The sequence below is a fragment of the Choloepus didactylus genome, chromosome 13, assembly GCF_015220235.1.
Source record: "Choloepus didactylus isolate mChoDid1 chromosome 13, mChoDid1.pri, whole genome shotgun sequence".
Classification (NCBI taxonomy): domain Eukaryota; kingdom Metazoa; phylum Chordata; class Mammalia; order Pilosa; family Megalonychidae; genus Choloepus; species Choloepus didactylus.
The window spans coordinates 56,123,179-56,139,877 of NC_051319.1; the positions used below are offsets into that span (position 1 = coordinate 56,123,179).

The 16,699-nt window shown below is 38.3% G+C and overlaps 2 protein-coding genes and 1 long non-coding RNA gene across 7 annotated transcripts in view; 2 read left to right on the forward strand and 1 right to left on the reverse strand.

Annotated features, from left to right (window-relative positions):
- Positions 1–11,550, forward strand: part of LOC119507611 — a 55,921-nt gene extending 44,371 nt beyond the window's left edge. The window contains exon 3 of the long non-coding RNA XR_005211327.1: positions 10,796–11,550. This is a non-coding gene — a long non-coding RNA (uncharacterized LOC119507611). The remainder of the gene's footprint in view (positions 1–10,795) is intronic.
- ATG12 (autophagy related 12) lies at positions 1,493–15,957 on the reverse strand. 2 transcript variants are annotated; one of them, XM_037800796.1, is made up of 4 exons: positions 15,494–15,940; positions 9,783–9,919; positions 2,654–2,716; positions 1,493–2,260 (listed from the first exon to the last, which is right to left on the reverse strand). In XM_037800796.1, exons 1-4 carry the CDS (start codon positions 15,654–15,656, stop codon positions 2,201–2,203), a joined length of 423 nt encoding a protein of 140 aa, XP_037656724.1. In that variant the 5' UTR covers positions 15,657–15,940; the 3' UTR covers positions 1,493–2,200. The 2 variants fall into 2 exon arrangements, with proteins under 2 accessions (XP_037656724.1, XP_037656726.1); XM_037800798.1 differs by lacking the exons at positions 1,493–2,260; positions 9,783–9,919 and having other exon boundaries at positions 2,655–2,716; positions 15,494–15,957.
- A 35-nt stretch (positions 15,958–15,992) lies between these two features.
- The window catches only part of AP3S1 (adaptor related protein complex 3 subunit sigma 1), an 88,965-nt gene continuing 88,258 nt past the window's right edge, over positions 15,993–16,699 (forward strand). For 2 of the 4 annotated variants that reach the window (XR_005211326.1, XM_037800794.1), the window contains exon 1: positions 15,994–16,233. Coding sequence is in view for 3 of the 4 variants with exons in the window: in XM_037800794.1 (XP_037656722.1) it covers positions 16,165–16,233 (69 nt within the window). In the remaining variant the exon portion in view is untranslated. Of the gene's footprint in view, positions 16,234–16,699 lie in introns of all 4 variants that reach the window. The other 2 variants (XM_037800795.1, XM_037800793.1) reach the window with 2 other exon arrangements.

Below are 16,699 nucleotides of genomic sequence, written 5' to 3' on the forward strand. Positions count from 1 at the left end.
AATATATATATGTATATATATAGATATATGCACCCTCTTCAGTAAACTGTAGGTGTACAAGGTTAGAGAACAGATCTTTTCTACATCCAACTTACTTGACTCAAAAATCATACTTGCTTTCCAACTTTCAGCTTATACACAAATTTCTTACCTAGTTGTAGAAGATATATTTGCACATTTCAACCTGTATTTTTCCAGTGCTAATCACTGGCTATTATTAATTTGTTACTTAGGGACATTAGTATAATGGGACTCAAAAATTCACATTTTGGAGCAGAAAACAGAATTGAACAATGATTTCAACCCTGTAAACTGAATTGTTCTGTAGCATTCTATAATACTAATGTATGGTAGGTAACATAAAGCTCATTCACAGATTTAAGGAATATAAGTATAGTTCAAATCTTTGAAAAAAGACACTTCCACTTCTAGTATATACCTTATATACACCTGCTGTTTGGACATTCAGTTTATTGGAATGCTTTTTTTTAAATGATGCATTACAAACATACTACAGAATGAATAAAAGTGAAGTCTAACTTCAAGCAATTACCTATCTCATTGCATCAGAAAAATGGTATGCTTTCATAATTGCAAGAAATACACATAATACTTAAGGCTACTTTTTCAATTATTCTTTGAAAGCTTTCAAGTTGGAAAATATGTATGAAACACACAAAGATATTGCCAGGATTACCCATCAAGTGCTTCTGACACTACATAATTAAAAGATAAACACTGCAGTTATACCACTGGGATTCAAGAATCATTAAATGATAGGACTGAAAAGACACAACAATTCAATTATCTAGAGTTTGTACAATTCCTTCTGTTTCCCAATGAAACAATTCATTTTAAACTATGCATATTCTCTAAAGCAGTCTTCCAGTTTGTCCTGGCTTGTGAGAAATTACAGGAACAGCTTTTTCCCTATTACCACATTGCGGGACACTGATTACGTGCTTCGACTTGGCGGGCCTGGGCCAGGGGATCGGCCACCCCTGGGGAGGGTAGTGGGTACGGGTGAACAGCGCCCTTCACAGCCCCCCGGGCCTGGGAAAGTGAGGCCGGAGGCAGGCCCCATTTCCTCACCCAAAATACCACCGTTAGGGGAGGCTTGCCAGAGGGAACCGCCTTTTCCCCACCCCCTTATCTTGCCCGGACACTCCCCGTTGCCAGTGCAACTCCCATCACCACCAGTGCGCATACATTGTTGCCAGACACCGTTGCCAGAGCAACTCCCGCCCCTTTTCAAACAACCTCCGTGCTCTCTTAGAACCAATCCTAACCTCCGCACCCTCTCAGAACCAATCCTAGCCTTTATCCCCTCAGCATTGACTTGTAACAACCCCCGCCCTCTATGCCAGCCTATATAACCTGTGCTCACCCCTAATAAACTCTCTTGGCTTCTTCACCCTCAAAGAACCGTGTCCTGCCTGTTCCTTCTCGCCGCCCTCCACACCTTGCACGCCTCCGCCGGGGACCGGGCCCAGTCCCCCGCCTCGCCCTCGCCTCCGGGAAAGAGCCCCCGCCGCCGGTACCCTCCGAGCAACGCCGAGAGCCGAGGGTTCAGCAACCGGCTGCCCCCCCCGGCAGACAAATCAACTGCGACCGCACCACATGGCAAAGAAGTTAAACCAAACTGCTAACCCTTCTGCCACCTAGGCTGCCCACTTCTGGTCAATGTAAGAATTAGAGCCAGAAGGTCAGAGTTTTACAGGAAGGTAACAGTAGATACAAATGTAAAACAAAATAAAAGAAAACAAAAAAACAAAAACATTCCCCACACCCCAAACTTCCTTGAATAAGAAAAAGAAGAATGCTTCAATAAATGAACTTTTACAGTGAAAAAATATCAGTGGGGCACTAATTCTAAAGTAAACAATTGCAGTCATTTTGAGAACCAGGTAATAACAAAGCTTTATACAGTGTCTTTTTCAATATCTTGGAGGAAGATCCGGATTACGGATAGTAGGAGCAAAGGGTACACTCTTTTATAATGATTTGTGTATTAATGCAAGTTACATTTTTGTGAGTTCACTCTTTATCAGTGGATGTTTTCTTATACATAAACATAAATCATAGCAGATACATGCTGAGTAGATCATATCCTTAAGTCTCTTGCCAGAAGCATCAAAGTGTTTCAGAGCTCTTTCCTTTGTGAAGATTAGCTTCAAGTAGCAAGTTGTTTTCCTATGGTTCATCCCCATGCCTGAGATTTGCAGTAATGCAAAACCAGTTTACCATCACTGCCAAAACACTATAAAAAAAAAAAAGGCAATAAATTAAACTCAATTTGTTATTCTTTAATGAAAAGAAAAATGTCATGTATCTCATAAATATCCTCACATATATACATGTAAATTACCTATGCTATAAAGCTATTTCTGTCAAGAGATGCAAACAGTATACTTCGAAGCTGTTTTGTTTGTATTATACCTTCTTTGATTCTTCATTCATTGTGTAATTTATTGTGATCCTATTACATTTGAGGTGTTAGAGAAGTAACAGAGAACGAGACAGTCATCTCTTCGTTCCTCGGCAGACAATTAAGAATGGCATGTATCCCTTAAATAATACTGTGAATTAATGATCATATTGTACACAGATGTGCATACTCCATTAAGAAAAAAAAGGCAGTAACTAGTTTTACCTCATAGAGTGTTCCAACTTCCTGGTCTGGGGAAGGGGCAAAGGACTGATTCACATAAATAAACTGGAAGAAAGAAAAAAAAAAAAATTAGAGAAATCGATTTCCAATGGCACCCTGATTTAAATTTTATTTTTCTGGGTTCCAATCAGCCAGCTACTTCAAATTGTTTTCAGAATTGAAGAAAAGTGTCCCCAAACTCTTCCTAATTCTCATAACTAGTCAATTAACAAGAGCTTTATGAAGGCCACATCTTTCCTCAGAAGGAATAAGACAATTTTTACAGTGGTTCTCAACTTTTTATAACTAAGAAACTTTTAAAATTATTTTTTTTTTTACAAATAGTTTGTGAAAGATTATTCAAGAAATAACATTAAACAGACTATTTCTCCATTTACCCATAATTAAAGATAGAGTTTCTGCTAACAAAATTTCACACACACAGTCAAAATTCAAGAAATCTAATATTTTAGATGGTCTATTATTGTTATCTTGGGTAAACATATGGCATACGGTTTTTTTTTGAGCTTTACCACCTTTGCAAATTCTTAAAGGTACCAGACTTCAGGTGAGGTCCACTACTATAAAGTCACTTGCAGTCAAATGAAATAGGAAAAAAAAACACACCATAATTGAAACCTAATGTCCTTACAACCCTGTTGTTTAAAGGATCCATTGTTAAATGTTTCATGTTAGCCTGTTTTTACCAAAAATATTTCTAGTAATTAGAAAAAAAACAACCTGAAGATGTTGAAACAAAAGGTCACAGCATCAAACTGGCTTTTTCCCCCTCACTTATGTAGTTTAAGTTGCTCTCTTCTGCCTCTGCCAAATGCCATAAAAAGAATGCTTTTGCTGAAAAAGATTTGTGGCAAAGAGAACATTATATTTTTTGAGGGGAAAACAATATGAATATATCTATATTTATTTCAATAATTACATCTATACATATATACAAATATATGTGTATACAAATAAGTACACTTATTTCTGATAATTTATTTTTGATATAATAGCACTATAAGTATAACTGCACAAGTGTGATTACCTCAGTTTAATGGAAAATAAGCAGAAAAAATGCCCACCAACAGGAAATATTTAAATAATTTAAGGAACATACATGGAATATATCATTATAGCATTTATAAGGCTGGATTAAATCTATAGTGAAAAATCAGAAATTTTGGTATGAGATTGCATGAAAATAGGAAGAAATGTTCATAATATGATATTTGGTAAAATGAAGATTGATCAAAATGTACTTATGTATATTATATATTACTTAGGTGAAAATGGGGGTTTATTACAAATTGTTAACATGGGTTATGTGGAAGGAAGAACTAGGAAGAATTCAGTAGAAAATGGAAATGAAGGCAGTTGGAGCAAAGTTAAATACAAAGAAAAAGTAAAATAGAATTCAAAATGTATTATTTATGTAAAAACGTGTGAGTGTAAGTGAAAACTAAACTTTCCTGGGTTTACTTTAAAAGAAAAAAAAAAGCTACATCAGAATAGTTGGTTGACAGATACTATCTTGGTCACAAACTATAACAACAATAAATAGTGCTTATGTTTCTCTGGTAGGCAATACAAATGGTGATCAAGAAGAATACAGACTATGTTGAGACAGATCTGGGTTAGAATCTTGGCTCTAAATACAAATAACTTTTCTCAGCCTGTTTCCTTATTTGTAAGATATGGAAAATAATAGTTCCTATACTTCTTGGGGCTGCTAGGAGGATAAAATGAGATAATATTTTGTCAAGTATCAATACCTGGTTCACTGTGTATGACTCAACAGACATTAGTTATTTTTGTTATATTATTTTAAATTAACTCATGCTTAAATATCAGTCGTGCCTGGTTCATGGTAAAGACTGAGCAAGGTTCTAACAGCTAACATAAAAAAGTAGGAAATGTTACAGAAATCAGGGTGCATTTTAATGTGAATTCCCTGTAAAACAGATATAATCTGTGTCTAGCTCCTGGTGGTTTAACCTTAAGTGAACATAGTTTTCCCTCTTTTGGTACATTTTAAATTAAGCGAAGAGCTCTTGATGACACTTTAGTTTATTTCAGCAAACACTCACTGAGAACCTATGTGCTGGTATCTGCCTAAGATGCAGAACTATGAAGATTAATATACTCTCTTCTCAAGGAGGTTATGACCTATTGAAGAGGCAGACACACGTGAATAAATTAAGAAAAATATAGAGTAGAAGAGCATCAAATGAGGTACACAGCACATGGAGAAGTGACATTGGTCTAGTATAGTAAAAACGTCAGGGAAGGCTTCCTGGAAGAGATACACAAGCCAAGCACTGTGGGATAAGCAGGGCTTAACCACTGAAGAGAGTAATAATTAGGGAGGACCCTGTAGGCAAAGGGGATAAAGGAATCAGTGGGAGTGCTGGGGGATGGAATGCAGAGTAGATGGAGTACAGAATTAGAAAAACTCAATGTATTTTTGTAATAGGAGTTTGCAACTGGAAGTGACTTTAATAAAAAAACCATTCAGCTAATTCAAAGGAGACACACATATTTCCGTATAACATAAAGCTCTTAACAAATATTTAAGTTATTGCCATCATCGATCCCTTTGAAAAAAGAAGGAATAGATCTATATTGTAATCTGTCACTTTTAGAGTAGATGTAGTTACTCCGGGTTTATGAAAATAATCATGGAAGTAAAACTTCTAAAATGTAGTCTTTTGCTTAATGTTAGGACTTGGGAAGAGAACATTATTATTTTAATTTTAATGAATGACTTTGTTTTGAAATCACCAGTGCTTATTTTTTGATGTCTCTCTAGTTATTTTAGTTGTTCTAAAGCTCCTTCTTTGGTAGAATCCTCAGGAACGGTTCATGGAAACAGTATTCCCTGTTTTTGTGCATTGCTAGTAGTCTGTGTCCTGATTGAAAGTCAGTCTTTCAGGATATAAAATCCTTATTTCACACTTTCTTTCCTCGAGTATCTTTGCTGTCAAAGTCCTACGACAATCCAATTTTCTTTCCCTTATAAACTATGTCCTCTTTTTTTCCCTAGATGTCCAAAGGATTTTTTCTTTTTCTTTCAAGTCCCGTAATTTTACCGGAATATGTCTTTGTGTTGGTTATTGTGGGTTGATATTCTCAGGTACTTGGTATGTCTTTTCAATAATATAGTTTCAATTTTTTTTTTTTTAATTTTATTTTCAGAAAGTTTCCTTAAATTATATATAGCTTTTAGAATTTGCTTTGTTCCCTTGCTTTGGTTTTCTTTTTTAGGGACTCCCATTTTCCATATATTTGCTCTCCTTTGCTCTTCTTCAATGTCTGTTACTTTCTCTCTAATCCTTTATCTTTCATTTCTTTTTGATTTTTTAAAATTCTGTTTTTGCCTTCTGTTTCTCTTTAGGCATTATCTAATGTTTATGTGCTCTTATGTTCCTTCAAGTTTAGTCTCTGTTTCGGAAATAATTCTCTTATTTGCAATTCTTTTCCTGAGCTCTGTCACTTCATTTCTGAGTTTTCTAATCTTGATTTATGTTATTTCATGACTGTATCATTTTCTTAAATGTCTTTCAAATTATTTTGAGATTTTGATCTGTCTTGTAGGCCCATCTTTCTGGCATGATTTCATTGTCTGTAGGGATATTATTCTGTTCTATTTCTCATAACATTGTATGGGATTTGACCTTGATATGTCTCTGTTGCTCACTTTTATATGAAATTAGTTTTTTCCAACTTTTAGAGTCAGGTGGGTTCAGAGTAGCCTTTCTAACTTCACAGACTTCCCTCTTCTGTTATTTTTATAGAGTTCAAAAATATGGTGACCTATTTAAGTTTTCCAGGCTCTGTTTCCCTCTACTTTGATGGCCCATCTCTTTCCTTCCTAACTCAGGTTCGTAAACTACTCAATTTTGTTTCACTCCCAGAAGTTTCTGCTCTGTATGAAGTTCTGTCCTAGAAGGGAACTCTAGTGGATCTGCTTTGAGAGTTTTCAGAGACTGGATTGCTCCAGCCCCTTCAACCCTCTTTACTGCAAATATATTGTATTCACTTGCTATTAGGGAGGGCAAAAACCCCTATCAGTTTCAGCTATTATCCAATTTGCCCCTGTACTTTCAAGTGAATACCTGTTAGCTCTTTTGGGGTTTTCCTTTTCTTAGTGTTGTAAGATGCCAACCCTGTTGTTTGCTTCTTTCAGTACAGATGCTGATACTATGTATAATATTGTGGTACTGATGTTCTCTCCCTACTGATTGTTATTTGGAGTTCACAGAAGTATCTTGCCACCTAATTTTGTTATAAATACTAATCACTGCTGTCTAGTTGACTGTTTTTTTTGTGGGGATTTGGAGATTTAAAAACTATGCCATGTGACATCAACACAGAATCCCTAGTATTAATTTTTTTTTCCAATTCATTTTGATATATTCACATACCCTACAGTCATCCAGTGTACACTCAATTGTTCACAGTACCATCATATAGTTGTGCATTCATCACCAAAATCAATTTTTGAACATTTTCATTACTTCAAAAAAAATAAATAAATAAAAAGAATAAAAATACAAGTAAAGATCACCCAAAACATCCCATCCTCTCATCCCCCCTATTATTCATTTCATTTTTGTTCCCGTTTTCTACTTATCTGTCCATACATTGGATAGAGGGAATGTGAGCCACAAGGTTTGTACAATCACAGTCACACAGTATAAGCTACACAGTTATACAATCATCTTCAAGAATCAAGGGTTGCAATTAAACAGTTTCAGGTATTTCCTTCTAGCTATTCTAGTACACTAAAAACTAAAAAGTGATATCTACATAGTGCATAAGAATAACTTCCAGAATGACCTCTCAACTCCATTTGAAATCTCTCAGCCACTGAAACTTTATTTTGTTTCATTTCTCTTCCCCTTTTGGTCAAGAAGGCTTTCTCAATCCCATGATGCTGGGTCCAGGTTCATCCCTGGAATCATGTTCCACACTGCAGGGAGATTTACACCCCTGGGAATCACATCCCATGTAGTGGGGAGGGCAGTGAGTTCACCTGCCGAGTGGGCAGAGAGACAGAAGCCATAAAAAAGGTTCTGCGCAACAAAAGAGGTTCTCTGGGGGAAGACTCTTAGGCACAATTACAAGTAGGCTTAGCCTCTCCTTTGCAGTAACAAGCTTCATAAGGGCAAGTCCCAAAACTGAGGGCTCAGCATTCTAATTTGGTAGTCCCCAATGCTTGTGAGAGTATGAGTATTTCCTCAGGTGGGGAAATTTAGTATTTCTGCATTTTCCCCCAGTCCCTCGGGGGCTTTGCAAATACATTTTTATTCTCTGCCCAAATTACTTTGGGATGTATTGGGTTTTCACACTAACCAGTACAAACCAACCAGATCTCACTCCCTATTCAAAGTTCCAAACACAACTTTGAGGGGTAATTATATATACCTGAGGGATGGAACAGGCCCAGTCCTACCACTTCTGAGTGCTCACTAGCTGCCAGGCTTAAGCCTTGTGCTGGCAAATTCACCATTATCAACCCTATTTTACAGATAAGGAAATGAAGGTGCAGAAAGGCTGGGAGAATCCTAGCATTACTTTTTAATTTATTTTATGGGGTATGACTTGATGAATGTCAGAAAATGTGAGTTCTAGTTTAATCTAAGAAAGTGACTAAATGATTCTACTTATGTTTACGTATTCTATTGCTTAAATGAGAATGGATTAGAGTCACTACAAAGGTTTTAAGTTTAACCACATGAAAATGTCATTTTTATAGGTTAAAATGGTTGACTCATTCAACCTAATATGTATTGATATCCATAAAGTTCTTTCAGATTACTGGACATATGCAATTCAAAAATGTCAAGATTAACATTTATATAGGATACAGCACTGTTTTATCTTTTCTTCTCTCTGTATTTCTGAAACAATATCTTAATTACTTGGTACTCCTCGTCTTCTACTTCACCAATTGTTCAAGTTGCATCTCTAGTAAAGTATCTCTTCCGTTCATTTCTGTCAAGTGTATGTCTTTACTCCATGATTCTTCCATCTAGACTTGGACTTTAGGCAAGTTCCTCTGCTTCTGAGGTTTTAGCCCCCATATGCATATAGATGACACTAAAATCTTCTTGCCCATCTCACACATTTCCTCTTCATTAAGTGCTATATGGTGCTCCTATAAAATAGATGTTCTTCTCATTCTGACTGATCTCAAAGGGCAATGTTCATTCTGAACACTTTTCCCAAACAACTTCCTATAGGGTTGCAGTTACTTCTGTACTTATGTCCCTTTTGTGAAAGCCATTTAGAGCCAAACTCTTAGATCAGAGATGGTTTCTTCCTCCTCAGACAAAAAGAAATAAATTCAAATGTGTTCCACTTTAATAAATAACCAACTCACTAATTTCATCCCTTCTCATTCCTGTGTTCCCAACAAATATATCCTTCTGCAAATTATACATACAAGTTTTAAATTTATATTTTAAAATACGTAATGATTTCTCCATCTATATATCTACTCATAATGCTGTTAATACTGTCCAAGATATTCAACTATCTGTAGGTAAAGATGTCTGATGTATTAACGTCGATAAAATGCCACATACATGTAGACATTTAAATTTTTGTAGCTAGATTCAAAGGTAAAAACCAGTGGCATTTAAAATATTAACCCTTACTACAATTGCCAATATGAAATGCTTAACATGTACTATAACATAATATAAATAGATATGTTAGTTCCTTCACAACATATGGCAGAAAAACATGGCTTACTTCAAGAACAATGGGAAAGAAGCAACACTAATTATCAAACAAACAAAACAAAACCCAAAACTTTTCTGTACTTATGTCCTATGATAGATTTTTCCGCAAGGGTATTCATTCAGTAACTTTCTGAAGAAAACAATCAAACAATAGGGAAAAATTGGTTTACATTGTAAAAGCAAACCTAAAATTAATTTCATTTCAGAGTTCCACAAAGAATCTACCAATAAAGCATATAAATTCCACCAGCAAAAGACAAAATAAAAAGACATTATAAAAGGCTCCATATGATTCCTATATATATGGCTAGTTTTCTTGCCTTAGGAGTTAGGAACTATTGTGAATTTTTGTAAGGAAATGATCAACACTGGTCTCATACCAACTGTTCTGAGGCCACAAGTTTAAGGAACTTTTTGATGAAGTCAATGAGTCCTTGGATGGTTCGGGTTCGCTCTACAGCCCACCTCTTTGTCTTCATGATGGGGGTGTCTCCCACAGCCTTTAGCAAAATGTCAACTGTAAAATTAAACAAAACAAAACAAAACAAAACTACAATTACACCAAAATAGCTAAAGAAAATGTAAATATAAAAGACTTCAGAAAACTTTTCATCATGTTTCTGTCATTATTTTTTGATCCTCAATTCCCTAAAGGTCTCCCTATGAGACTAATCTTTCACATGCACTTTAATATAACAGGCAATCCCAAGTGAAGAAATATTAGTAGTTAATAAAGACATTAAAAAAACATTCAATAAAATAATGCCATGACCTTTTTCATTTATCAAAGTGGGAAAGATTAGAAAAATTAAAAGAGTAGATACTACTGGGTGAGAATACAAAATAATATGTCCCTTCTAGAGAGCAATATGGTAATACACATCCAAATAAGAAAATGTGTGTGAAAATTCACTTAGAAGGATTTCCCTTTCACTGAAGCATTGTTTATAGGAAACCATGTATACAATGTAAAGCCAGTAAAACTTAAATATACAACAAGCGGGGGTTAAAAAAAAAAAAAAGGTTATGACATCGAATTTATATACAGGCATACCTCTTGTTTTATGGCGTTTTGCAGATACTTTGTTTTTTTTTTTTTAAAATTGAAGGTTTGTGGCAACCCTGCATCCAGTAAGTCAATTGCTGCCATTTTTCCAATAGCGTGTGCTTACTTTGTGTCTGTGTCACGTTTTGGTAATTCTTGCAATTATTTCAAAATTTTTCATTATTACTTTATGTTACAGTGATCTGTCATCAGTGATTTTGATGTTACTATTATAATTGTTTTGGGGCACCATGAACTGCACCCATATAAGCTGTGAAACTTAATCAATAAATACTGTGTGTGTTCTGACTGCTCCATAGACAGGCTGTTCCCTTTCTCTCCTCCTAGGACATCCCTATTCCTGAGACACAATATTGAAATTAGGCCAATTAACAACCCTACAACGGCCTCAAAGTATTCAAGTGAAAGGAAGAATTGCACATCTCTCACTTTAAATCAAAAGAATCAATTAAGCTTGATGAGAAAGGGACATCAAATGCCAAGACAGGCCAAAAGCTAGGCCTCATGCACCAGTCAGTCAAGGTGTGAAAGCAATAGAAAAGTTCTTGAAGGAAAAGAAAAGTGCTACTCCAGTGAACACATGAATGATAAGAAAGTTAAACAGCCTTATTGCTGATAAGGAGAAAGTTTTAGTGGTCTGGATAGAAGCCCAAACCAGCCACAACATACCTTTAAGCCAAAGCCTAACCAGAGCAAGGCCCTAATTCTCTTCAATTATCTGAAGGCTGCAGAAGAAAAGTTTGAAGCTTGCAGCAGTTGATTCATGAGGTTTAAGGAAAGAAGCCATCCCCATAACATAAAAGTACAAGGTGAAGCAGCAAGTGCTAATGTAAAAGCTGCAGCAAGTTATCCAGAGGATCTAGCTGAAATAACTGATGAAGGTGGCTATACAAAACAAGGGTTTCAATGTAGACCAAAAAGCTTTCTAATGGAAGATGCCATCTAGTACTTTCAGAGCTAGAGAGAAGTCAATGCCTGGCTTCAAAGCTTCAAAGGACACGCTCTCTTGTAAGGGGTTAATGCAGCTGGTGACTAAGTTGAAGCCAATGCTCATTTACCATCCTGAAAATACTAGGACCCTTAAGAATTATGCTAACTCTACTCTGTCTGCGCTCTATAAATGGAACAACAAAGCCTGGATAACAGCACATCTGTTGAGACCTACTGCTCAAAAAAAAGGATTTCTTTCAAAATATTACTCCTCACTGACAATGCTCACGGTCACCCAAGAACTCTGGAAATGTACAATGAGGTGAATGCTGTTTTCATTCCTGCTAACACAATATCCATTCTGCAGCCCAAGGATCAAGGAGTTATTGCAACTTTCAAGATTTGTTATTTAAGGAATACATTTTGTAAGGCTATGGCTGTCATAAACAGTGATTCCTCTGATGGATCTGGGCAAAATACAGTGAAAATCTTCTGGAAAGAAGTCACCATTCTAGATATCATTAAGAACATTCCTGATTCATGGGAGATCAACATTAACAGAAGTTTGGAAGAAGGTGGTTCTAACCCTCTTGGATGACTTTGGGGGTTCAAGACCGCAGTGGAAGAAGTAACCACACATGTGGTAGAAAGAGCAAGAGAACTAGAATTAGAAGTGGAGCTTGAAGATGTGACTGAATTGCTGCAATCTCACGATCAAACTTGAATGGATGAGGAGTTGCTTATGGATGAGCAAAGCCAGTGGTTTCTTGAGATGGAATCTACTCCTTTAAGATGCTGTGAACATTACTGAAATGATAACAAAGGATTTAAAATATTACATACACTTAGTTGCTATAGCAGTAGCAGGGTTTGAGAGGATTGACTCCGAGTTTGAAAGAAATTCTACTGTGACTAAAATGCAATCAAACAGCATCGCATGCTACAGGGAACTCTTTTGTAAAAGGAAGAGTCAACTGATGCTGCAAGCTTCACTGCTGTCTTATTTTAAGAAATTCCCTCAGCCACCTCAACCTTCAGCAAGCACCTCTGATCAGTCAGCAGCCATCAACATCAAGGCAAGACCCACTACAGCAAAATGATTATGACTGGCTGAAAGCTCAGATGATGGTTAGGATTTTTTAACAATAAAGGATTTTTAAATTAAGGTTATGTACATTGTTTTATTTTGACACAATATTGTTGTATACTTAACAGACCAGAGTATAGTGTGAACATAACTTTTATACACACCAAGACACCAAAAAATTTGTGACTCATTTTACTGCAGTGGTCTGGAACTGAACCTGCAATTAAATCTTCAGGTATGCCTTTGATGTAGTAAAGAACATATGCTCTAAAATGCCTGGGTTCAAATCCTGGTTCTGCCACTTACTAGGTATGTGTATCTGGATAACCTTCTCAGTATCTCTGTGCCTCAGTTGTTTACCTGTAAAATGGGGTAATAGCACCTACCTCATAGGTTTGTTGTGAGGAATAAATGAGTTTATACATGCAAAGTACTTAGAACAGCATCCAACACATGACTCATACTTACTGAATTTTAAAATTATCAGGCATTAAAGGAACATGTTATAAAAGCATATTTAACAGCATGAGAAAGTGATCAAAATATCCTACATACAAAACAGCAGGTATAATATGATCTCAATTTCATAAAAAAAAAAATCACAAACACATGTTCACATAAATATGAAAGAATATGCACCAAAATGTTATTTTTCAGTAGAGACATTATAAGCAATTATCATTATTTTGTTTTAATTATGCTTTTTTGTAACTACCAATTTTCATGACTAGTTTTTTTAATAAGGGAAAATGATGTTATTAAAAAAGAAAATACAACTAGGGGGCCAAAAAAGTTTCAGGGAGAGAAATCCTGAGGTTTTAATGACCCAATATGCAAAGATGCAACCCCCAAAGCTATGACATTGTCTCCTGAAAAAAAGCTACTTTGCTTAAAAAACCCAACCAAGAAAACACAAGGAGTGATATGCAAACAACAATGAAAGCAAAATAGCTTAATGCTGCCCCCAAGTGTTAATTATATATTACATCCTTCTTACCGAATTTTTTGGTATTAAAAATTGACACCTTATGGATGACACAGATTTATTTAAGTTTACACCTGAATGAGGTCACCTGGAGCATATGAGACACAGTTTAACTTCCTGCTAAAGAACTAAGGAATTATCCTAGCTTTGGTTATCGTGGGAATTGGGATGATATTGGAGATAATTGAGGGGTTTTGGTTAACTCAAGCTCCATACTTCCCTTTCTTGCTCCCTTAATCCTCTGAAGCTATCAAAAACTCAGTTGCAAGTCAACAATCAGGCAATTCAAGAAAGCGAACCAGAAAATATTATGGGTTGTGCAACTGAGGGAAGAAAAAGAAGAAAACAAGGTGGAAAAGGAAAAGTACTTACTGTATTTATTGCTCTATTCTGATTTCTTTTCGAATTCTAAAATTGATTTGCTTGTAGTTCTTAATCCTGGCTACATGTTAGAAACAGACTGGGGAAACATTTAAAAGAATACAGGTTCCATCTTCATCAATTAAATCAGAATCTTTTGGAAGTGGGGCCTTGGCACTGGTATTTTCAAAAGTTTCTCAGGTAATCCTAATGTGCTGCTAGGGCCATAAACTTGGTCTGTTTCAAGAATCTTTTTTTTCTTTTGTAGGTAAATTTAAGTAAAAGGTGGAGCATATGAAATACTTAAGCGTCTTTCACCAGAAGATGACAATCTCAGAATAGGAATTCAATAGCCAGAGATTAAGCAGGTGGGCAAACTCAAATGCTAACAGGAACCAGAAAATGAGAACCAGATTTTAAACGATGGCTCAATTAAAAAAAAAAAAACAAAACAACAAGCAAAAGCTTGCAGAGCAAACAAAACATGCCTTCAGGACATATCCAGGTTGTGGGTCATTATTTTTAGCCCGTGTTTCACAGAGGCCATGTTCAGGATCAAGTGGTAAGCTTAACAGACCTTAAAACAAACCAACCAACTCTCTATTATAGAACTATCTGCCTGTGCTTATGATAAATTGGGAGAAAAAAAAATGGAACCAAAATCTATTAAACTCGTGGGATTCTTTTGAACAAAGGCACTAGTGACTATGTATAAATATAATAATAGCTTTCTGTTTGTTTCTCCATTAGTGAATCATGTGGAGATGACAGAATAAATTCCTCCAAAATGAAAAGGCAGTTTTACTTAAAGGTGGTCACTGCTGGGAGAGACGGTTATCCTCCACGGCAACAGACAACGAAGTTGGACGAAAGGCCATAAGACCACAGAGCAGAAAACATGCCATAACAACATTTTAAGACTCTGTGAACTGGGAAAATTTGTTTAAAGACTAAGCGCAACTGTTCCGAATCATAGATGTTGATTTCCTGTTTTTCTCATAGGCTACCCTACATACAGTGTTCCCAAGAATTTACTTTACAATGGCAAACTAATAATTCTCGACAAATAAAGGGTTGAGAACAACTAGTTCAAGCAATGAAATAACTTGCTTACAAAGACGTCAAAATAGTAAAAGACGATTCTATGCCTTCAGTTTTCCATTAACATTTTTCATATCGGGCAAACTTGAAGTTCTTTTGGTTCAAGAATGAGTTCACACGCAACTTAAAAAAGAACAGCGAACTAGTAGGAAGGCGTGGATTCTAACCCAAGCTTTACCACTAACCATTTCTATTAGCTCCTATGTCAACCACATGGAACTACCGAGAAACAACTCAGCTCCCACCTTCAAACAGCTCGCCGTCTGACCAATTCAAAGATTAGAATACAATGTAATAAGTGCTGCAACAGCCAAGCACAGGGCATCACACTGACACTGGAGCCAACCAAGCCGAAGTAGGCATTAAGGTGCGTCCAGAGATGGCTTTCTTGAGATACCCAATTTAAGGGTCTTGAATTGGAAAAATACGAACTTCCTCTCTTCTGATTGGTCAAAAGGCATGCCTGGGACGGGCCCCTCTCTAAATTGTGCTCGTTATTGGCCGCCATCCCCAGAATCGGACGCGAAGTGCCCACAGATCCTGTCTCTGCCCACAAAATTACTTTTTTTCTTGGTGTCGCCGACAGGTTCCTCTGTCCCCGGAGAGACTGCAGCGGAAGAAGGGGGCTCCGGAGTAGCTGTTTCTGGGGAGACCTCCGTAAGTCCTTCGCCTCCCGCAATAGCTGGGGCAGGGAATTGCAGCACGGACTCGGACTCTTCTGCCATCTTGCTCCGTGGAAGTCGAGGGCGGAAGTGGCGGCTGAACGCGTGCAGTGGGCGGGCTTTGCGCCCGGTTCGCGTCGCAAAGGTGACGCCAGGAGTAAAGGAACTCAACAAATCCAACAGCGAAAGTGCGAGTTCCGGGCTAATCCTCTATGGCGAATCCCTGTCGCAGTCTGTTGACGGTTAATACTGCAACGATTGTTTTTCTCTTCAGTAACTAGCCTCCGGAGGGGTGCGGTGGGAAACGTCCTGGCAGCCCTCCGCTGCGCAGGCGCCCCTCAGGCAAGTTAGCTCGGGTCTGGAAATGTTTCCGCTTTACCCCGCGCCTGCCCCACCCTCGGACCGTCCCGGCCCCGCCCAGCGACTCGGGAGCGCGCGCGCGCGTGCGGGAGAGGGAGGGTGGGGAAGGATCGCTGGCAAGATCCCGAGACGAGGCTCGCGCGCCCGCCCCCGCCCTGGCCCTGGCCCTGGCCCCGGCCCCTAGCGCCCACCCAGTCGGCCCGGCCCAGCCATGATCAAGGCCATCCTTATCTTCAACAACCACGGGAAGCCGCGGCTCTCCAAGTTCTACCAGCCCTACGTGAGTATCCAGCCGCCGATGCGGGCGAGGGGGCGTCGTTGGCGGCGGGCAGCGCCCAGCGTCGCTTCCTCAGGGCGACCCCCTCGGCCGTTCTTGGCCCTTCTCGCACCTCCGCTGTCTTGGGCTCCCGCTCTGTCAACCTCCCAGTGGGTGTGCAAGGTACCCACCTTCCCGCCCCACTCCGGTTCTCCGACGTGGCTTTACCCAGGCGGCTCCTCCGCCTGTGGTCTGGGTGGCTTTCGCTGCCCTGGCGAGGCCCTGGAGACTTCCCGGGGCCGGGCCCTCGCCCTTCGGGCAGCTGCAACCCACCTACACCCGGGAGCCCTGCACCCCTCCTATGTCTGCGGGACCACCCTGTGCCTTTGCCTTCCTGCTACCAAGGCTGCTTCTCTCAGCCTCTGACGACCTCGCGGAGCTCCTGCTCGCAGCTCCACTTCCCTGGTTCTGAAACAGCCTTTCCTGGTGG

Coding starts and splice junctions, on each gene's coding strand:
- ATG12 (XM_037800796.1), bottom strand. CDS start 15,656: ATGGCAGAAGAGTCCGAGTCCGTGCTGCAATTCCCTGCCCCAGCTATT. Junction 9,920..15,493: donor CGGCGACACCAAGAAAAAAA/GTAATTTTGTGG, acceptor TTAATTTTACAG/TTGACATTTTGCTAAAGGCT. Junction 2,261..2,653: donor AAGTTGGAACACTCTATGAG/GTAAAACTAGTT, acceptor TTTTTTTTATAG/TGTTTTGGCAGTGATGGTAA.